Source organism: Microcaecilia unicolor, chromosome 5 (genome assembly GCF_901765095.1).
Source record: "Microcaecilia unicolor chromosome 5, aMicUni1.1, whole genome shotgun sequence".
NCBI lineage: Eukaryota > Metazoa > Chordata > Amphibia > Gymnophiona > Siphonopidae > Microcaecilia > Microcaecilia unicolor.
Window position 1 is genome coordinate 177,545,827 of NC_044035.1, and position 23,443 is coordinate 177,569,269.

A 23,443-nucleotide genomic window follows, 5' to 3' on the forward strand; every position below is an offset into this window, starting at 1 on the left:
CACCCCTGCTTTAAAGCAACATTTCCCCAACCTTTTCAAGTCTGAGATATACCTGCACTAAAAATGAGCATACGCACGGGGGATTAGGAAAGCAGGGCGGTGCCAAATATCGCCGCAGGAAAGCTTTTGCTGGTAGGGCTTAGGGACACCGCCAGCCAAACCAGCAGACCTTGGGAGGCCCTGGCCCCCACGCCCCCCCCCCCCCATGGCTAAGTCAATGAACAGCAACATTTAAGATGAGATGATCCACTATTCCACTAGCCAAACCAGCAGACCTCGGGGGACCAGCAGACCAGCAGACCAGCGTGCCTTAAAGGAAGACGCAGGACACTGAAGCATTTAAACTGCTTCAGCGTCTGCCAGCCACATTCTTTTTTTGGGCCTGCTACCATCGCTGCTTCAGCGCTCAGCTACCTTCCAACCACCTGCCTGCCTGCCTGTGCTGCCATCTGCCAAGCATGACCAGAATAGCAGAATTGTGGAAGTTGCTCTGAGAGGAGGGAATGGAGTGCTGAATTATGGAAGTTGTTATTAGAGGGGGAGGGATGGCTGAATTGTGGAAGTTGCTCTGAGAGGAGGGAAGGGAGTGCTGAATTATGGAAGTTGTTATTGGAGGGGGAGGGATGGCTGAATTGTGGAAGTTGCTGCTTGTGGGAAGGGAGGGCTGAATTGATGTTACTGTTGGGAAGGAAGGTTTCTAGAGAGATGGGCTGGAGGGGGCGATTGTTGAAAGGAAAGGACATTGGGGCAGCAGGAGAAAAGCTGGGAAAAATAAAGGAGAAAATAATTGTGTGGGGGGGTGGCTGCTAGGGCTTTAAAGCTAGGAAAAGTGGAATAAAATATTTAGGGGGCAAAAAAGCTGGAGAAATAAATAATTTTGGGGGGCTGCTATGGCTTTAAAGCTATGAAAATTGGAATAAAATATTTAGGGGGCAAAAAAGCTGGAGAAAGAAAGTATTGGGGGTTGGGGGAACAAAAGCTGGTAAAAGAAGAGAAAATATTTGGCACTTGAAGGGAAAGAAAGGTGGGGAAGAGAAGAAAATATTCTGGGGCAGGGGGCTGGGATGGAAGGGAAAGCTGGAGAAGAGGAGGAAATATTCTGAGGCAGGGGGCGTTGGCAGGACAAAAAATGCTGCTGGGGAGGAAAGGAGAATTAATTTCTTTTGGGGAGGGGGGGGGAACAGTAAAACAGAGGAAGATGCACATTGTGGGGAGATTTTTTTTTTTTTTACAGGGCAGAGGGATGGATACTATTATGTTGAATAGAGGTGGTGGGGGTGATATTTCCATTCCAATCTGTTTCCTTGCCTAGTCCTTGGGAAACTGACTCTGGATATCCACATGGGAGTTTTGCATATAAAAAAGCCAATGTATGCAAACCCCTCATGTATACTCACTGTGGATATCCAGATAAATGGATTGGTCAGTTTCACAAGGACTAGGTGAGGAAACCCAGATTTAATGCAGATCAGAATGAAATCACCCCCCCCCCCCCCCCCCCCCCCAATGTTCGTTCTTCATCCCACAACATCAGGGAAGAGAACAGAGTAAAAGTTAATAATCGCCTCAGGATCTAAAACAAAGAGTCTGGCAGCCCGGTTTCATACTTAATCATGGTGCTGATTCTTTGCAAAGTAAAGCGTGGTGCATCCTTCTTCTGGCCACGCAGAGCTCCCTTTTGAACACTAACTGGAAACTGGCACCTCTTCCTTCCCTTACCCTCCTCCCCTCTGCAGGGCCGGTCTTAGGCAGGGGCAACAGGGGCGGTCGCACAGGACCCGCGCTCCTAGGGGCCCGGCATCTCTGTCACGTATGTCTTCCTGTCTCTTAACAGCTCCCTGCTCCGTACCTTAATGTGCATCCACATTTCAGTAGAAGCTTCCGCAAGGACGGGATGCAGAAGCAAGGAGGCTCTGGGCTTGGCAGCTGATGGGATATGAAAATTGCTGCCACTGCCTGCTGCTCTCTACTGAAATGGGGAGAGGTGGGGTTCTGAGAGCTCTAAACCTCTTTTTAAACTGATAAATTATGGCTTGTGGTGGGCGTGGGGCACAAGCGGCGTACGTGGACAGGGGGCCCCACTGAATTGGTCTGCACAGGGCCCCACAATTGCTAAGACCGGCCCTGCCCCTCTGGCGTCTGCTTAACACACAACTCTTGAGCGCATGCGCCAGGCTCCATCCTCCCCCTAGCTTCCAAACAACTTCCTAATGCTCAACGCTATAAACATGCGTGTATTTGCATCTCATTAGCCTTGAGCATTAGGGAATTATTCAAACGTGCTGTTCTGGCACTATTTCTCTGGCACTGTTCAGTACAGCGCCGGAGTTTTGAGCATCGGAGCCTGAATGTCTATAGGCTAGTCTTCCCTGGTCCTTCCTATGCCAGCTGGGAATCCAGACATAGTGCCTTTTTTTTTCGTAATACCTTCCACTGGGAACAACGTTAAAGATACACTTTTTTAGCCTCACTTTTGGAGGGTCAGGGGGAACTAGATGGGTGGTTCAGTCTAATGCATGACACTCTTGATCCTTTTTCAGAAGGCCCAGTGCAGAAGAGAAGGGCCAGGATTTCTGTTTCAGAGTTTAAATGCATTAACTTGTATGTTGTCTTCTTTTCTATTATTATAGAGTTCTTTTCCTTTCTTTCTATTAATTTTGTAAACCGCTTTGACTTGTAACACAATAAAGATGATCTACTAAGACTGAAATAAATGATAAATAATGAACGATAACCAGGTGCATAGGGTCCTACAGTGCACCTAATAGAGACTTATTTTATAAAGGAATGTAGCACCTATTTTCACTTATAAAATACTAGAACAACAGGTAATATATGCACACAGTATTTAGGTGCGACCATGTATACCAGCCATAGGTCTATGGGTCATATACCAGCATTTAGGTCTATGAGACCTAAATGACAAAGGTACGTGTATACAAACAAACCTTTTCCAGAGATGGTAAGGTGGTAGAACTAGAGCACATGAATTGAGGTTTAAGGGGGAGGCCGACTCAGGAATGATGTCAGGAAGCACTTTATCACAGAGAGGGTGGTAGATACCTGGAATGTCCTCCCATGGAAGGAGTTGGAGATGAAAATGGTAACGGAATTCAAAAATGCGTAGGATAAACACAAAGGAATCCTGTATAGAAAGCGAGGAACCAAACAAGCTTAGTGGTGATTAGATGGCAACATCAGGAATTGGGAAGCAAAACCAGTGCTGGGCAGACTTCTATGGTCTGTGCCCTGATCAGACCTTGAAAGTTTCAGCTTCAGTAGTTGGAGAGTAGTTCCTGAGCCCTTACGCCAAGCCCCCTCCCTGCCCGTCTTCAAGTCTTTGCTTAAAGCCCACCTCTTCAATGCTGCGTTCGGCACCTAACCCTTACCGTTCAGTGAATCCAGACTGCCCCAATTTGACTGCCCCTATCGGACCGACCGTTCACGTCTATTAGATTGTAAGCTCTTTGAGCAGGGACTGTCTCTCTGTTAAATTGTACAGCGCTGCGTAACCCTAGTAGCGCTCTAGAAATGTTAAGTAGTAGTAGTAGTAGTAGTAGTAGGAGAGCAAGGCCAGTGCTGGGCAGACTTCTGTGCCCTGAAAATGGCCAGGTCAAATCAAGATCAAGTACACATATGTAGTATCACATGATACCTTCTGCTATGAGTTTATCTTGTTGGGCAGACTGGATCAACCGTACAGGTCTTTATCTGCCATCATCTCCTATGTTACTATAATATTCTAGAAGGTACACATGTAAATGTGAGTCTCGTCCAGGCTCCATTCACCAGCAAAGTACATGCAATGCAAGATGTGTGCACTCTTACAGATGAGGGCTTAGGAAGGAATTTGGCATGGACGTGCATATACGATATTTTTCCAAACATTTATGCACACGTCAATGTTAGCGCCTATTTTAGAGAATGTATTTTTTATTTTTATTTATTTAAAACATATTTATAGCTTCCATTATCTAAATAAAACCTAAGTGGATTACATAATACATACATAAAGTAAACAACAAAAACCTATGACAACAATTACAATTGAGACCGCATCCCACATTAAAGATATCATTTGAACCTAATGGTATCATATTTGAGCAAATGCTTGTTGGAATAAATGTGCCCTCAGTAATTTCCTGAAAGACAATAAAGGGGACCTCAGGTTTAATGGGAGCCTAATCCAAATAACAGGGTCAGAAATAGAAAATAAGCATGCCCTATCTTTCTCCAAGTGGATCCGGTAGAAAGAGGGGACATCCAGGAAGCATTTACCTTGTGATCTCAGGGGTCTATTGGATGGTATATCTTCAGATAAGAAGCAATTGCTGACAGGCTGTCATTAGAAACCTTCTGAGCACCTATTCACCTCCTACTTGACTCAGGAGCATAGCCAACCCTCCAATTTTGGGGGCACCCAGGGATAGAATGGGGGGCAACACATTCTCCCCCCCCCCCCTCCAAGATCTAAACATCTTTGCTGGCGGGGATGCTGAGGCCCCACCAGCCACTCCCCTCTTACTTGTGCTGCTTCCTTATGCAGAAGTCGGTGGCGTGTGTTCAGCTGCCAACACCGGGACTTCTCGTGCATATGCATAAGCGAGAAGGCCCAATATCAGCGGATGAATGACTGCCACCGACTTCTGCGTTAAGGAAGCAGTGTGAGGAGGAGAGTAGCACTGGCACTGTATTTAATCAGTTGGTGGGGCTTTGGCATCCCTGCCAGCAAAGGTAGAGGCGCTGCAGTCCTGGAGGGAGCCTGAGTCCAAAGTGGGGGGACCCAAGCTCCGCCCTCCCCCTATGACTACACCACTGAGTTGACTGGTTCATGGTCTGGATATTTCAGATAGCCTAGAAGTTTGTCAGGCATTACTGTTTATTTGCAAAGCTGGGAATATTCAGACAATCCAAATATCTGATTGTTAGAGTCGTATTTACTTTCTCTTCTTGTAAACACATCCTGCACGCCCTAAACACTCACCATATGCAAGATCAGAATGTGAGCATTCTGGAGGACATCAGAGGAGACCACCTGTGGAGACAAGTGGAATGTCATTAACCATCAAATATTTAGGTCAGGTACAAACACAGAAAGCCTGACACAGAAACAAATATCCGCTCCCATCAAGGTCTCATTAATCACCTTACACAAAGACAGCAAGGACAACCTGCTTCAACAAACTGCTTAAATAATGAGGCTGTGTGAAATGAAACATTCTATTTGGACATGCAAGAAAGGCACTGATGTTTACAAAACACTTAACTATAAAATCTTTTTTGTATTGCTATCCCCAGGCATGCTGTTAAAAAATACATCTCTAGCACCCTAAATATGTTTTTTTTAATTATCTTTATTGATTTACATTAACTAATGGTAGTAGATAAATAATACAAAACCTTGTTACATTAAAGCTTCAATATTATATAAAGATCACCTAACTCTAATCTAAATGCCTGTTAGGTTGTGGATTACTAGCAGAGTAAGTCCCTGTGGAGAGTCACTGGAGGGAGTGACTGGGAGGTCCCTGGCCAGGGCCGGTCTTAGCAAGTGCGGGGCCCTATGCAGACCAATTTGGTGGTAACCATCCTAGCCCCGCCCCATCCTAGCCCCCCCACCCCATCCTAGCTCCGCCCCATTGATAAGAACCCTAGAACAGCACGGTGATGTCAATCCGTTCGATTATGCCCCTCCATGTTACTATGTCAATACTGCTACTTTTCCTGATCAGCATCAGCGGAGCAAAACACCACAACTTACGCATGGGGCTGGCAGCTCTGCCCCAGAACCCTAGAACAGCAAGGTGATGTCAGAGGGGGCAGGACTGACAGCCATGGTAAAGAGATTGCGGCCCTGCATGTGAGCTGTGGTGTTTTGCTGCTGCTGGTATGGCGGTGGGAAGGAGAAGGGAAAGGACTTGCTGACTTTTCTTTAAAAAGAAGGTGCAAGGCCAGATCCCTTGGTCTTTTGGGTTATTTTTGTTCACTGCTAAGCCGCCAGGATTAAAACCGCCACAACAAATAATGGTACAGCAGGCAGTGGGGGCTGCGAGGGTGGTTATAGCAGCCCATTGGAAGCAGGCAGGGGTTCCTTCACTAACTAAGTGGATTGCTAAGTTGAGATATATCTGTGAGATGGAGAGGTTGCTGGCTGAACGGAAACAACAGATGAATAGATGGCAATCCATTTGGGACAACTTTTCTAAAGAGTTTGTATCTAGTGTCGGGACTAGGCACTGAAAGAATAAATAGTATGGTTACGGGGGGGGGGGGGGGGTATCTGGAAGGAAGGGGGTGGGGGTTTACGGGTTTTAGCACTGAAAAGAAAATGTTAATAAAAGTTTGAAGTATACAGAGCTTCTAATATGACATTGTTACTTTGTCTGCCGGTTTGTCTGTTACATTGACTAAAATGACCTGGTCAGGTGGTGAGATTGTATAACCTATTTGTATTATGTAAAGATGGCTTTTGGTTGTGTTTGATTAACAATGTTCAATAAAGACTTCTATAAATTAAAAAAAAAAAAAAGAAGGTGCAAGGCCACATGGCTGTGCAGCTTAGAAGGATCAGTGGCTGTACCGCTGCAGGTCTGGAACTAGAGGCAACAGGAGGAACTGGAAGGGCCACTGGCACCGCCTGCTTGGAACTGACGTTATCCTTACAACTAATACTGGGAAAAGCACTGCATGGCAGCATTGCATAGTTCTGTTACAGAGAAAGGTCTGGTTAATCGCATTTGTCTTACCTGAGAAGCATAAATCATAAGTTTCTTTCTTTATTTTTTAAGTCGCACTGGCACCGCACCGTCTTGGCTTGGCTCACCTCCGACCACGCTGCAGCTCCTTTCCCTTCCCGCTCAATGACTCTCGCCTGCCCTCATGGAAACAGGAAATACCTCATCAGAAGGAGGCGGGACATTGAGCGGGAAGGCGGAAGGGAAAAGCTGAGGTGAGCCGTCGTCGTGCCTGCAACTGTTGGGGCCGCGCCGTCGCTGCAGTTGTTGTCCTATGAGGCGGGAGCTGATGGCGGGCTCAGCAGGGGGGGGGGGCACCGGTGGCAGGAGCGGAGTGAGCTATCATGATGATTGATGCAGTTTGGTCCAGAGCGAGCGCGGCAGCGGGATCATGATGATCATGCTGCGGTCCGAGGGAGCGAGCGGGAGTCGGTCGGAGAGGCAGAGTTGAGGTGCGCCGCGCGGGGCCCTTTGCAGCCGCCTTGGTCGCCTTTGCCTAAGACCGGCCCTGTCCCTGGGTGGGAGGAAGCCCAGCCCAAGGGACATAGTTCTAGAATAAAATGCAGAGAGAAAGTGCACTGAAAGGAACAGTGACAGTAGAGGTGGAGTTAAGTGTTAATAAAAGTGTTAGGGGGTCTTTTACAAAGGAATGGTAGTGTTTTTAGGGTGCGCTAATGATTAGTGCACACTAAACACTAAATACGACCATAGGAACATATGGGTGTCTTTGTTTAGCATGTGCTAAAAATGCTAGTACATCTTTGTAAAAGGACTCCTTAGTGCCCTTTTAGAGGAGAGAGAATTCACTTGTTAGTCCCGGATCTTTGGCTTCCTACAAGCCCCTGCCAATTGACCTGAAGGAGAAAGGGGATCCTATTTTAAAAGAAGTGAATCCATTGGCTAAGGACAAGGAGAACTGCTGCTAGGAAAAACAGTAACTGTGAAGGAGAGTTCTGGGTGGGCAGTGGAGAGACCCAGGCCAGGAGTGTGGGATAGGAGCTAGGGAGTGCCCATCCCGAGGCCAGGGTGGGCCAACGCAAAGGTCAGTCTGGGTGGGGGTCCAACCAGGAGGATCTAAACCTGAAGCGCAGCCTTTGGAACACTATCTTTGGGGATAGGCACAGACTGGAGCTGTACAAAGTGTAAATAATCCTGTTTCAGAGTGCTTCGTAACATATACCCTAAGGGAGGAGAATACAGGTGTTCCCCTGGAGAATATCAGAAGAATAACTTATTTAAAGATTGCACCAAGTGATGGAGAGTTTATGCAGTTGGAATGTTCCTTTGGTTTCAACTTGAAAAATACACTGTTTTGAGTTTTAAGCTGCTAAGGAGTGGTCATTTTGGACTAGACAATGTATCGCTGTTCCCACTAAGACAGCCAAATCTAATCACCAGTCTTACTTCCCACAGGGGTTTGGACGAGTTTCCTGTAGAAGAGGGTCATCCCACCCACTAACCCTTCTTTCCCCAAAGTGGAGGCACCACACGCCAAGGAGTTAGTGAGCAGTGGCGTAGCAGGGGAGGCTGCCACCCGGGGCGGGAATAGGAAGTTGCGTCAGCGGAGGGCGGGACAGAGAGCAAGGGAAGACCAGACGGTCCACATTTCTTTTACGTGCAGGGCAGGCGCGAGGCGCTGTGCCTCGCCTCCCGATATTCTTTTAAAGGTAGGGTGCGGGAGCTGGTCGGGGGGGGGGTGTCGATTTGCCGAGGGGGGGGAGCTGGCAGGGAGCACCCCCCCCCCCGAGCTGACACCCGGGGCGGACCGCCCCTTCCGCCCCCCCCCTTGCTACGCCACTGTTAGTGAGTAAGGGTCCGATGGAGTCTGCCCTTCACGGAGGCTCCAGGCTACTCGGACCCCAGACCCAGAAGCACCCAGGCAAAGGGGTGTTACATCAACACTGCAACTGTAACGTACCAACTTATGCTCAATTCTATATGTTATACCGCAGAATACACAATAGACATAATTCCATATATGGCGCTGAAAAATCATCATAAAAAAATGAGCGCTAAGCGTTATTCTATAAATGGCACTCTGAATTGGGCGTCGTTTATAGAATAGCACCTAGCGCCAGGATCTGCGCCTAACTTTTAGGTAAGAAGATTTACACCAACTGAAACCTGGTGTAAATCCCCCCACCTAAGTGCACGTAAGTTCTTGGAATGCCCATGACCTGCCCATGCCCCTCCCATGGCCACACCCCTTTTCACATGCACGTACTAGAATTTACATGCGCATCTTTATAGAATACACCTAGCAAGTTGCATACATAAATTCTAATTGTTGCCAATAATTGATCATTAGTGCCCAATTAATTGTGCTAATTGGTTCTTTATTCAATGAAATTGTGTGCAGAATTTGGATGCACACCAAAATTTCTGCATGCAATTTTCAGCGCCATACATAGAATCTTGGTGATTGCACCAAATATGACGGGTTTGTTTTTTTATAAGGATATTATCCCCCACCCTTCCCCTAATCTAGCCCCCCTACTCCTCAGGATCACAAACATCTATCATATTAACCCCCAAGAATCTCTTTCCCCCCTCGTTCCACCCCTTCCTTCACCTCTCCCCCCCACCCACACCCCACACACACCCTTGTTGTATATGGACTGAGAATCTTAGCTCTATTCTTTCTGGGTGATTAATAATTTGGTAACTAACTTTGTGCCCTATGTAGAATAACTCATTTGACAGGCCTTCCATTTTCTGAAGGTTATTACTAATTTACGCCTTTCCAGTACCATAGTGGTGTATAGCAAATTACACGAATAAGTAAGATTGGGGAGAACATGAATTCTCCAGTATACCAGGATGCACTTTATAGCTAATATGAATATATAATAGACCAATTGCTACACTTTTGTTTTTAAATGAGGAGTTACCAAAGAGCAATCTGCAAACAAAAACAATTGAGGGTAGAGGGGTAACTGGCCTGAAAGAGTTGCAGATTTGTATTAAATGGTGGGTTTGACAGAGCGGACTTGAGATCAACAGGAAAAATATCAACTCCTAAAATTTTAGTCCATTTATTTATGCATTCTTGTATCCCACTGTTATCCGAAAACAGGTTGCAGTTCAAAGTGGCTTACTTTACATTCAAGTGAAATTACATTAGTGTTTTACATTTATTGCGTAGGGAGGTCATTGATAACTTGTGTGGGTTAGCTGTAGAAGTTTTTTTGAAGAGATAGGTTTTCAGTTTTTCTGAACTGTAGATAGATAGTTGTACTTCTTATGGATTTTGATATTGAGTTTCACCATTTGGAACCCAGGTAGCTAAATCCTGCTATGTAGATGGTTTTGTACGTTGTGTTTCAGCAGTTGGGTAGGTGGAGAAGTAGGTAATTTCTGGTTTCTGGGCTTGCATTTCTTGGAAATAGTTTGATCATGTCCTGCATGTATCAGGTGCTATTCCAAACAGTATCTTGAAAATGAGGGTGCTGGCTTTGAAAAATAAGTCTGGCCTTTATTGGCAGCCAATGTAGTTCTTCAAGTGGTGGAGTAGCTCTTTTGTATTTCAACTTTTTATATGTTACTCTCACTGCTGTATTTTTGGATGGTTTGTAATGATTTTGGTGTGCTCTCCTTACATCCTATGTATGCTGCATTGCAGTAATCTAAGTGTGATAGTATCATTGATTGAACCATTATCCTGAATGATTGTCTGGGAAAGTAGCCTCTTATCCTTAGTTTCCATAGAGGGGCATAATCGAACGCGAACGCCCATCTCCATGGGCATCTATCTCCAAGAACGGGTACGTGAAGGGGCAGGACAAACCATATTTTCGAAAAAAAAATGGGCGTCCATCTTTTTTCCAATAATACGGTTTGTGCCAGCCAAATGCATCAGATTTGTGCGGATTTGAGCTGGGCGGTTTCATTTTTCAGCGATAATGGAAACCAAAGGTGCCCAGCTCAAAAACGACCAAATCCAAGGCATTGGGTTGTGGGAGGGGCCAGAATTAGTAGTGCACTGGTCCCCCTGACATGCCAGGACACCAACCGGGCACCCTAGGGGGCACTTGTAACAATTAAAAAAACAAAGCAAACTACCTCTGAAGTCCATAGCTCCCTTCCCTTGGGTGCTGAGCCCCCCAAATCCTCCCAAAACCCACTCCCCAGAACTCTACACCATTACCATAGCACTTATGGCTGAAGAGGGCCACCTAGATGTGGGTTCAGTGGGTTTTGGGGGTGGTTTGGAGCGCTTCCATTTACCACCACAAGTGTAACAGGTAGGGGGGATGGGCCTGGGTCCACCTGGCTGAAGTCTACTGCACCCACTAACAACTGCTCCAGGGACCTGCATAGTGCTGTGATGGAGCTGGGTATGACATTTGAGGCTGGCATACAGGCTGGAAAAAAAAGTTTTTAAAGTTGTTTTTTTTTGGGTGGGAGGGGGTTAGTGACCACTGGGGGAGTCAGGGGTGGTCATCCCCGATTCCCTCCGGTGGTCATCTGGTCATTTAGGACACTTTTTGGGACTTGTTCGTGAAAAAAAAAAGGGTCCAAAAAAAATGACCTAAATTCTCGCTAAAAATGCCCTTCTTTTTTCGATTATCGGCAGAGGACGCTCATCTCTCCTCGGTCGATAAACACGCCCCAGTCCCGCCTTCACCACGCCTCCGACACCTTTTGCCGTTTCTGCGACGGAGTGCAGTTGAAGACGCCCAAAATCGGCTTTCGATTATACCGATTTGGGAACCCATGCGAAAAAGACACCCATCTCCCGATTTGGGTCGCTTTTTGGACGCCTTTGACTTCCGATTATGAGGCGGATAGTGTTCTGAAACATTTTGATGTTACAGCTGATATTTGATTGTCCAGCAATAGATGTTTATCTAGGATGATTCCCAATATTTTTAGTTGTGTTTTGATTTGCTATGTTTGATAGTCGATTGTGAAATTTTGGTGACTTTTGGAGTTGTGTGGGTTGGTTAGAACCAGGAATTTAGCTTTGTTTCTATTTGAGTTTGAATGTTGTTGCCCAGTTTTCCATAAGGTCCAGGCCTGTTTTGACTTTGTCTTCTATTTCAGAGATGCTGTTCTTAAAAGGTACGTAGATGGTGACATCTGCGTATATGAATGGGTTGAAGCCCGTTGCTTCCAATTTTTTAACAAGTGGTGCCATCGTTACACTGAACAGTATTGGCAATATTGCAGATCCATGTGGTACCCCACATTCAGGGATCCAAGAAGCTGACATCTGGTTGGACATTTTTAAAATGTAGGATCTGGTCCTTAGGAATCTATTGAACCATGATGCCACTTCACCGCAACCAAAGACTTAAATCTATGAATTTCTGATCTCCCAAGAGCACCTCATATAAGAAGAAAGCCTTAAGACCCCACCAGACAGGAAATGATGACAGCAAGGGTGGGACCTGGCCAATGGGAGCCTGCAGGGCTGGCGCAGGCAGCAATAATTGAATCACTGCAGGCACCGGGGACGCCTATAAGGTACACTAGGGAGGGTTGAGGTTCAGTGAGAGATAGGCAGATGCTGGGACGCCGCAGAGGAGAGATGTTGATGAGGGGTGCCGCCGCTGCCGCTGGGTGAGTGGGCCCACCCAGGCCCACCCGTAGCTACGCCACTGCTTAACACTCCCTGCCTCCCCTAAAAGGGAACCAACTCTTTTGGTTAACTCCACCTCCCCTGTCACTTTTCCTTTCAGTGCATTTTCTTTCAAAGCTACTCCCCTTGGGCTGGGCTTCATCCCACCTGGAGACCTCCCACACTCCCCCTAGTGACTCCACAAGAACTTACTGCATTTCTACATTTCATCATGGTCAAGGGAGAAGGAAATGTGGAGCCAGCAATGTGAAAAAATGAAGGTTTCACAATTTAATTTAGGTTTTAAAAATCCACAAACTATTGTCTAAATACATGTGGATCACATAATATCCCCCCTCCCCAAATAAATCCCTTCCTAGTACTTATCCAGATACCCATAACAAAATATCAGAATCTATGCCATCCTTAGATAATAAAATGAACATCCAAGTTAAAAAGCATGGTATCATAAGTACATAAGTACATAAGTAATGCCATACTGGGAAAAGACCAAGGGTCCATCGAGCCCAGCATCTTGTCCACGACAGCGGCCAATCCAGGCCAAGGGCACCTGGCAAGCTTCCCAAACGTACAAACATTCTATACATGTTATTCCTGGGATTTTTCCAAGTCCGTTTAGTAGCGGTTTATGGACTTGTCGTTTAGGAAACCGTCCAACCCCTTTTTAAACTCTGCTAAGCTAACCGCCTTCACCACATTTTCCGGCAATGAATTCCAGAGTTTAATTACATGTTGGGTGAAGAAAAATTTTCTCCGATTTGTTTTAAATTTACTACACTGTAGTTTCATTGCATGCCCCCTAGTCCTAGTATTTTTGGAAAGCGTGAACAGACGCTTCACATCCACCTGTTCCACTCCACTCATTATTTTATATACCTCTATCATGTCTCCCCTCAGCTGTCTCTTCTCCAAGCTGAATAGCCCTAGCCTCCTTAGTCTTTCTTCATAGGGAAGTCGTCCCATCCCCGCTATCATTTTAGTCGCCCTTCGCTGCACCTTTTCCAATTCTACTATATCTTTCTTGAGATGCGGCAACCAGAATTGAACACAATACTCAAGGTGCGGTCGCACCATGGAGCGATACAACGGCATTATAACATCCTCACACCTGTTTTCCATACCTTTCCTAATAATACCCAACATTCTATTCGCTTTCCTAGCCGCAGCAGCACACTGAGCAGAAGGTTTCAGTGTGTTATCGACGACGACACCCAGATCCCTTTCTTGGTTCGTAACTCCTAACATGGAACCTTGCATGACGCAGCTATAATTCGGGTTCTTTTTTCCCACATGCATCACCTTGCACTTGCTCACATTAAACGTCATCTGCCATTTAGCCGCCCAGTCTCGTAAGGTCCTCTTGTAATTTTTCACAATCCTGTCGCGAGTTAACGACGTTGAATAACTTTGTGTCATCAGCAAATTTAATTACCTCGCTAGTTACTCCCATCTCTAAATCATTTATAAATATATCAAAAAGCAGCGGTCCTAGCACAGACCCCTGAGGAACCCCACTAACTACCCTTCTCCATTGTGAATACTGCCCATTTAACCCCACTCTATCCTTCAGCCAGTTTTTAATCCACAATAGGACATTTCCTCCTATCCCATGACCCTCCAATTTCCTCTGTAGCCTTTCATGAGGTACCTTGTCAAACGCCTTTTGAAAATCCAGATACACAATATCAACCGGCTCCCCTTTGTCCACATGTTTGTTTACTCCTTCAAAGAATTGAAGTAAATTGGTCAGGCAAGATTTCCCCACACAAAAGCCGTACTGACTTGGTCTCAGTAATCCATGTCCTTGGATGTGCTCTGTAATTTTGTTTTTAAATAATAGCCTCTACCATTTTCCCCGGCACCGACGTCAGACTCCCCGGTCTATAATTTCCCGGATGTCCCCTGGAGCCTTTTTAAAAAATGGGCGTTACATTGGCCACCCTCCAATCTTCCGGTACCACGCTCGATTTTAAGGATAAGTTGCATATCATTAGCAGTAGCTCCGCAAGCTCATTTTTCAGTTCTATCAGTACTCTAGGATGAGAACTTACTGCATTTCTACATTTCATCAGACCAGACTTATGGCCAAGGGAGAAGGAAATGTGGAGGCAGCAATGTGAAAAAATGAAGGTTTCACAATTTAATTTAGGTTTTAAAAATTCACAAACTATTGTCTAAATACATGTGGATCACATAATATCCCCCCTCCCCAAATAAATCCCTTCCCAGTACTTATCCAGTTACCCATAACAAAATATCAGAATCTATGCCATCCTTAGATAATAAAATGAACATCCAAGTTAAAAAGCATGATATCATACACAATACACATTTGACACACCCTCAAACGATGCTCAGTTCTTCCCCACAAACACCCAAGGGTAGCATTTCCTAAACTAGTCATTTACTAAAAACACAATAAAAAGCCATTACCTAAACCCATGGTTAAAGAAAACAGAGGCTCTGCCCCAATTTTAACTACAGATTATTTGGCCCAGCCTTTCCCAAATAGAAATCTGTTGTTATGCTTTGTAGACATCTGGCTTCACATTATAAATAGCAAAAATGGCAAGTGACAAATGCTTAACATCCTGCCCTCAAACTAGAGAGAGGGAGATCAGTTTGCTTCCACAATTTTTGGCCAGTTTCCTTCTTGTAAATTTGGCCAAGTCACTCCACCTTCCACTGCCTTAGGTACAAACTAGACTGTAAGTCCAGATGGGCAGGAAAATAACTTGTGCACCTGACTGCAACTTGCTTTGAGCTTAAATTAGAAAGAGGTGAATCATAAATCTCAAATCCAAATCCAATGCTTCAGAATGGCATTTAAACCATAAATGAAGACTTTGGGGGTCTGTTAAGCTGTATTATAACACACACATCTGGCACTGCTAATTCAGCATAATACCCATAATGCAGATGTGTAAAAATAATTAAATTAAATGCTAAGTGTAGCTGACAATTAAAAAATAGAAAGTGTGATGATGGAGCTCATTAATTAATACCATAGCATTTACCAAAGTGCATTAAATTTAGCTCAGTTGCACTGTTGAGGTAAATAGAAAACATTAACTACACCTCTGGAGACAGCATGGGTAATCCCCCACCTCCTGTAACCATCCCCCATGAGCAATGGCCAACATACCTATCACCTGCTCACAGTTGTTGTAATAAACCCACCCTCCTACACTGTATGATAAATGCCCACAGTATCTACCCCATGTGCCTCAGGAGAAAAATGGTTGAAGTCACACCTGCCACTTCAGTCCAAATCTGTGCCAGCTCAAAGTATGACCCACAACTGCATGCAACATGCAGGTCAGATTGAGAGATGAAAAACACCAAATGCAGGTGAAGACCTCAGAATGGCAAGAGCATCCCACTTCCTGGTTCAATACAGGAAGGGGAGACATGGGGAGAGGGGGAGGAATTGTGAACTTCTGCAAGTGAGGGATGTAGGACATGGTTCTAGAGTGAGAGGAAAGGGGGAGTGGCCAAAGAATCACAGTGTTTGTGCCTTCCCCACCCACATTGGATTCATTAACTGGGCCCACATCCAGTGTTGCCAGGTGGGCGGTTTTACCGCCCAATTGGGCGGTTTTCCGCGACCCGCCGCGGGAAATTTTTGCCCGCGGCGGGTTGCGGTTTTTTGGGCTGTTTTTTGGGCTTCAGGGCGGTTTTTTCGGCCGCGAGTGGGCGGGGTTAGTGACGTTTTTGGGCGGGGTTAGTGACGTTTTGGGCGGGGTTAGTGACGTGGGAGGCGGGGCCGATGACGTGGGAGGCGGGGCCGGTGACGGGGAGGTGGGGCCGGTGACGTGGGAGGCGGGGCCGGTGACGGCGGGGGTGGGGTTGATGACGGCGGGGGCAGGGGTGATGACGCAGGGGTGGGGGTGTCAGGGGCGGGGTTTGTGTTTGGGCGGGTTTTGGGCTGTTTTTTTGGGCTGGATTGGGCTGGAAAAAAATTTTCCACCTGGCAACCCTGCCCACATCTCTTGTCAGTTAATGCAGGCTGCAAGAGATCTCGCAGATTGCAGCCACATTAAAAATGATTATGTTCAGTTTCACATGATAATTTTAACACAGACAAAATCTGCAGCTCACTAATTTGGTCAGTACCACCTAAAATTGCCGATTTTAGGGCATTTTAATAGATCTACCCCTTAGCGTGCAGCAAAAGAGAAAGTTCTGCTATGGAGACAAGTCCCGAAGCCTATGGTACAGCGATTTCCTTTACAGCAAACTACATCAACTTTCTGTGTTTTCATAATAAGACTTGCTTTTCTAAAGGAGAGGCATTCTATATGTTCTTATTGCTTCATGGCACATGTTCTGTCCTCTAACAGCCTCGCACTAGTTTATAATGTGATGCTAAAATGTGTTTAATGCCTTTACTTTTATTCTCATTTCTAAGGACTTTCATTGCTGCAGTTCTCATCACAAAGATACGTGAGCAATGCATTGTGTGTAATGTAGTTCACAGGCGATGCAGCCACACTTGCCTATCTGTATAAGAACTGTACTATTGGTTGAGCTGCTGCCTAGACTTCCTCTCTTTCTCAGCTAAGCTTGGCTCCTTTGTCTACCTGCTATCATTTCCTGGTCATTCTTACTATCTCTGTCCTGAGAGGTCAGCCAGGTATGACCTTTCCCTCCAATCGAGGGCCGTCCTCTAGGACCACCCTTGCCACCCGGTGGCAAGCTCTGTTCCCATTAGTCTTTACTTCCTGCTCCCTGGACCTGTGTGAGCCTTCTTGACCTCCCTGTCCCTCTCGCCACGAGGCATTCTCTATCTTGCTTCAGACCACCACTTGTCCTGCTTCAAACTCCCTGGAACGAACTTGGTTTTTTTACCTTGAATATATCTTCTTAATGAGATATTACAGATATTGCACTTTCCAGTCACCCAGCTCTGAGATACTTCTATCTGTTCAACTATTTCCCACCTCTGCAATAAAGCTGCCTCTCCTCAGATTTCTACCTCCAACCACTGATACAGCTCTCAGAATTACAGAATCTCTGTGCCCTGGGGCAACACTTCTGAACATCATGACTGTGAGTAAATTATCTATATGTATGCAATAAAGGAAACTTCAGAAAATAATAGAGACTTCAGGTGTCATCTGGTGTGCCAAGGTTATACTTCAAGATATTGAGGCTTTAAAGTTAAACAAGTCTTAAGAAGCTTGACAGCACAGCCCCTAGTTTACTGCAGCAGATTTTTCAAGATTCTTTTATTATATATATATATATATATATATATATATATATATATATATATATATATATATATATATATAATAAAGTTTTTATTGAAAACAAAAGAACAGGTCAAATTCACTTACATCCATATCATAGCCTTACACTACCTTCCATAAAGAATTGACACTAACATTATTGTATTATTATATTTTTTTTGTCTTAAATGATGTGCCGCAAGCCAGTTTACAAAGCTCAGAAACGTGCAACATCCCCTCTACCACATCAGCAAGGTAATAAGAGACATTCACCAACATTCTAAAAAGACAGGTCACACTGGCATTCCCAGAAACCTACGACTCTATAGAGTTTAGTGTCAAATAGCATCATTAAGACTCACCCTCCTTCCATTTCACATATGGAGCCCTTATGGTCTCAATCCTGCCACCCTTCCCCTTCAAATAGTCATCATTTTATGCAACAATTAAATGTTCCAAATCCTCTTAAAGAAAGCTTGTACTGGTGGTGGCTCAGGTTTTTTTTCTAGGCTTGGGCTATGTCAAACCTAACAGCATAAGAGCCAGCTTTTCAAAATACTGTAATTGGAGGTGCTAAACCCAACAGAAATTATTGGGGATGCTCCAGCATCCATAGAACTGGCTCCTATACCTAACAGCTATAATACAACGTGTTGTTAAACTACAAACCAAACCTTCCTGTCTTTATTAGCAGGCCAATAACAGGATTTTTGGGTAAGTCCACTCCCCCCCCATCCCACAGAAAAAAGTAATAGAACGCTGCCAGAAGGCCTGAATCACTGGCCATCCTCACCAAGCATGCAGCAATGTGTCCAGTAACAACTACAAACAGTCAGATCAAGGTCAAATACCACTGGTACAATACCTTGCATTCGTTTTGAGCATTAACCTATATAGTCACTCTGGCTGTGTAACTTTGCCAAGTGTTCCTTTCAAAAACACAACCTGTTCTATTTCCATTGGACCAAAATTGAAGTTTTCCAGGGGAGGACAGTTTTATATGGCATAAAGCTATAACAGAAGCTTCTGATAGCCCAAACACCCTATCATTCATTAAACACTTGGATGCAGTGGCATCCTTGGTAAGATCTCAAAAGTTTCTTTGAAGTACGGAAGTGCCTTAAATGTTAAACAAAGTGTGAAAATCATGATCTTTCAGGTTGCAGAGATCTTTCAAGGAGGCATGAACTTCCTGTCCTGCTCCTCCACTCCTCATCTACACCACACCTATCATCAAAGTCATCTTACGCCACACCTCACCCTAGCAGTAAAGTGTGCATACATGACCATCAGTCTTTCAGCAGCCACGGTTAAGAGTATTTAAGTAAAAACGAGCACCAACACACCAAGTTCACCCCTTGCACAGACCACTTGAGTAGTATACAGACACTACTGCTGGTAGAAGTGTCCCAAAGTGATAAGATAAACCATTCACTCATCAGCACCCTGACTTCTTTCCAGAAAGTCACATATGCTAGTAAAGGATGCTTTAACATCCACTCTCCTCTGCTTGTCTGACATCAGACTTGTGGCAGTTCTATTTGCTGCCACTCTGCATGCCCCCTGGAAGGTAAGGCATGCTTGAGACACCAAAGTTTCTATTCAGAAATGTCTGCCTCTTGCAAACCTTTCACACCCTGTTGTGAATTTTAGTAGTATTCCCATTGAGGGTGAAGGACAAGCCGAATGAAAGTAGCAAGCATAGCTGTGAAACATGGTGAAAGATGGATCCTCAAACACCCGATCTTAAGTGACTGCCAGGTGATGGATCTTGGTACCTTAACTTTGGAAGCTACCTTGTCCTTCACAGCAAATCTACAGTAGCAGGCAACTATATCTCTGGACACATTTTCCCTCACCAGACTCAGAGGTCCATAAGCCTGCTCTAACTTGATGAAGACATCTTCTGCAGTGTCTTCACCAGTCCATAGGACAGCCTCAGAGATATTTCGTTACCACCATAAAGCTGTCTCCATACTGTTCAAATGCAGGAACCCCTTGAATCTTAATTTATTATGTTAAACTCAGTTCTCAAGATCTTCTGACTTCTTAGTCATATCTCTGTTTACCTTCTCTATATCCGCCAACTGCTTTTCTAGCTCAGTCAATGGTCTGCTCATCGATCTGACCCTCCATCTCTTCCAGCCACTTCTGCCTCTCAACAATGTCTCCAAGGAGATCCAGGTAATAGAGACAGTCTTACTATGCACTACTTCTATTTTACTCTTTAGGTCTGTGAACTATCCATGGAAGTTTCCCTCAAAAATATACTCATCACTGTCAAGATTGATTTTGGCTTCATGCCCATCATGTTCCCTCCCCTGTGCTGCATAGTATTCCCAAGCATTCTTCACACTGCAGCATGCTCACACCATAAAGATCCACTATCTTCTTTTTCACATCTTCCCATACTCCAGGACACACAGAAGGGAGTGAGATCCAGCACTGAGAGAACAAAAACTTGAGGTGCTGCAGAACTAGTTAAAAGTGTGGAGGGGATCAGTGGAGCTCATGGCTAAGGTGGCCATCCAAGGAGGTGATGTTGCTTCCTTCAAATTCTTCCAAGATTCTATGGCACATTTGAATAAATCTGAATTGATATTAAATAATGTTCATTGTTATAAAGTAAATATAGATTGTTGATTTTTGACATTTCTTGTATGTCTGGTTGATTTATTTGTTTTTTTTCCTTTGGTCATAGTGGTGGAATGTGTATGATGGAGTGTATAAGGAAACCACTGGTCCCCCTCAAACACATTCCCGTACAGGCCACCTTTGCTTAGTAGGGAGAGGATCTGTTCTCTTTAACTCTGTGATCCACGTTGAGCCAATTGGTAAAGCGGAATAGAAATGTCCATAATAGTTTAAATTATGTGCAATACTAAGCAACAGCCTATGAGTGGAACAGGTTCTTGTAGGTTTTCTGTTTGAATCACACTTTAAAAGACTTTTTGGGGTTACTTTTAAATCATGGTCTGGCTGTGTTTTTGAAGGCTCTTCAGCCCACACTTAGTCACATTACCATAGGATGGTTAAGGAGTCCTAGTGATCAATGCTAGAAAGAGGGAAAGGAAAACAGGGAATACCAGCAGGGGAGGGAATCTAAGAGGAAAACAAAGAATGACAGGAGGCCAAAGCACAAAGGAGGGGAGTAAAAGAGGAATCAAGGAGTAGAGAGAGGAAGGATTATGAGGACAGTGAAGTGAAATGGGATGAAAAGAAGAGGTATGATGGAATTGAAAGAGAGAAATCCATGATCAGGAGAGGGAAGGAGGAAGGATTCACTCCTCCTGAAACTGATCCATTCTCACACTTCCTTGGCATCCTCTCGGTGCTCTTCCATAAGTCACTTTCTCAAATCATGCTTCTCCGCTATCTACATTCTCTCATTCACTACTCCCCTTCCCCCTGAGCTGATATCAAAATGAACCGCTTGCACATGACACTTTATACCCCATTCCTCCCTCCTCTGAAGCATTCAATTAAGTATAACCTACGACACTTGAGTCCATGCAGCAGAGGAGGATGTGGGCCATGATACTGCACTGCCACTGTCCTTTTCTGAGCTTCATGCCAGGATAGGGAGGGTTAGAGAAGAGTTAAAAAGGGATGATGTCCTGCCTCACCATCACTGCCTTCAATTAAGCTTTTGCTTGGACCTGCTCCCAGCCTCCTGCAGCAGTTCCATAGTAAATCAGCCCAATCTGCAGGAAAAGATGAATTTTGCAATCCTTACTGCAGGAGACCAGGGACATTGCTCAATGGCTTCCAGCACACCCATCTTTGCATAGATAAAAGCAGTAGGCCAAGACCTCCTGAATATGACCCATCCAGAACATGTCAGGTACACACCTCCACTTATTTAGCATATTTTATTTTTGAGTGATGAGAGAGGATGGACAGTGAATATGAATATCAGCTTCTGTGATGGGGAGAGTGAGTGCAAGGGGAATCCAAAACAGAGTACTCAGTATGCAACTGGATCAGAATTTCAGGCAACAAGTCTCTCTCTTTCTCCGAGAACTAAAGCACCTCTGTTACTGCTGCAGACTGGACGCCAGTAACAGAATCACATATCACACTGATATATAAGACCCTTGTACTAACCGTGTGACCAGCCTTGGCACTCAGGTGCTCAGCTGCCACTAAGACAGCATTGAGTGTAGCTCCACCACTGCCGACATGAGCCTTGGGGTCCTCTACAGTGAGAAGAAGGGTGCCCGCACTAATAGTTCCCCTCTTCTGTCGCAATTCAAGTTCTATAACCAAAAAAAAAAAACCAGAAAAGAATAATTATTCATAGCATCATTAATAAGATGGGAAACATATTGTGCAATAACCAAATTAACTGGTTCACAGTCTGTAATGTCTGGTGGCGCATTTCACAGATTATCACAAAGAAGCATTATATCAGCAATATGAGCACTGAAATTGGATTTGCATTGGGTCTTTCATTTTCCTAGAATAAAAAATGTAAATAGATCTTACATTTCTCTGTAGAAAAAAAGGAAAAAAAAAAAAGAGCAGGTCACCTTGCACCATAGTCTAGGGTGCTCACTTTTTACCTGAGTGGAAGGTAAAGGAGAATCTGTTTCAAATTAAATGGTACTGCTAAAAGCTATTGACTTGATTATAAAAGACTCTTAGAAAAAAAGCAATGGGCAATACCTCAATGGCCACAAATTTAAGCCCTGTGCAGGCAGAAAATCCAATTCTAAAACAACTTTGAAACCATGATGAGTCATCTTTGCTGATGTACTGTTCTGTAACAGAACCATTGTTGTCTATAAAGGCAAAGTGTTCTACTGTTGAACTAGATACACTGAAATGTGCCACTTTGCTAACTTAGAAAACCACCTTCCCTACCTTACACTCACCTTTCCTGTTGCTTGTTCAGGTATTTAAAATGACTATGAGGGTCAGCAAGGAGCGTTGAAGAATTATGTAAGTCTTCACTTTTACCTAAACCGCCGAATTTCACTTTGGAAACAATATGGGAGGCGTTGCTGACATTGGAAACTTCTCTTTCTAAGAAAATGTTGCTTTTGTCACAGACCTCACAGCTCCCATTAGAGACTATTTCTGTTATGGGACAGCAATTGAAGGAGGTTGAAGAAAGATCTGAGGCCCAGGAGTTGGCCATTAAGTCAGTTCAATCGGTGCACGCTACCCTTATTAAAGAAAATAAGTGGTTACATGGGAAGATTGAGGCTCTTGAAAATCGGCAGAGGGCTAACACTCTGCGAGTGATAAATTTTCCTAAACAACAACTGACTGCACCTATTCTGACTTTTAAAAAATACCTATTGGAAGTGTTAAAGGTGCCGGAATCAGCATGCCCGGCTATCTCACAGATATACTATTTGCAACCATTTAAACGAGTGGCGCAAGGTGTGCAGGCTGGTGCTGAGGAGTCTGCTGTGCGGTTTGACACCTTGGACTTCATTAGGGAACTGGAGGGTGAGGAGGAGCGGCAGGAGCGCGCTACTCTTATTGTGACATTTATTTCTCATTTTGATAGAGATCGGATTTTGAAGCTGTTTTTTAAATTTCGGAAGGAAAAGTTTTTGAATGTTCAAGTTCGGATGTATCCTGATGTGACCAAGGTAACGCAGAAGAGGCGGCAAGCTTTTCTGAAGCTGCGCCCTACTGTGTTTCAGTTGGGGGGCCTTTTTTGGCTCAATTATCCCTGTAAATGTGTGGTGAAGATGGAGGCTGTGAAGTATGTGTTTTTTGAACCTCTGCAGTTGAAAACGTTCCTGGACTCTCGGGGGGGCGCGGGTGCCCCTTCTCTGGTACCTGGAGCAGAGATAAGATCAGCACCTCAGTTATAATAATCCTCTACATCTCCTTTTTGAGTCGCTTTATTTGTGTCTCCCCTTTAGGGGGGG

The 23,443-nt window shown here is 44.7% G+C and overlaps 1 protein-coding gene across 1 annotated transcript in view; it reads right to left on the bottom strand.

Moving 5' to 3' along the window:
* The window catches only part of FCSK (fucose kinase), a 394,768-nt gene that overhangs the window by 323,408 nt on the left and 47,917 nt on the right, over positions 1-23,443 (bottom strand). Inside the window, 2 exon segments of the mRNA XM_030203610.1 lie at positions 4,985-5,035; positions 21,660-21,811. Coding sequence (XP_030059470.1) covers positions 4,985-5,035; positions 21,660-21,811 — 203 coding nt within the window.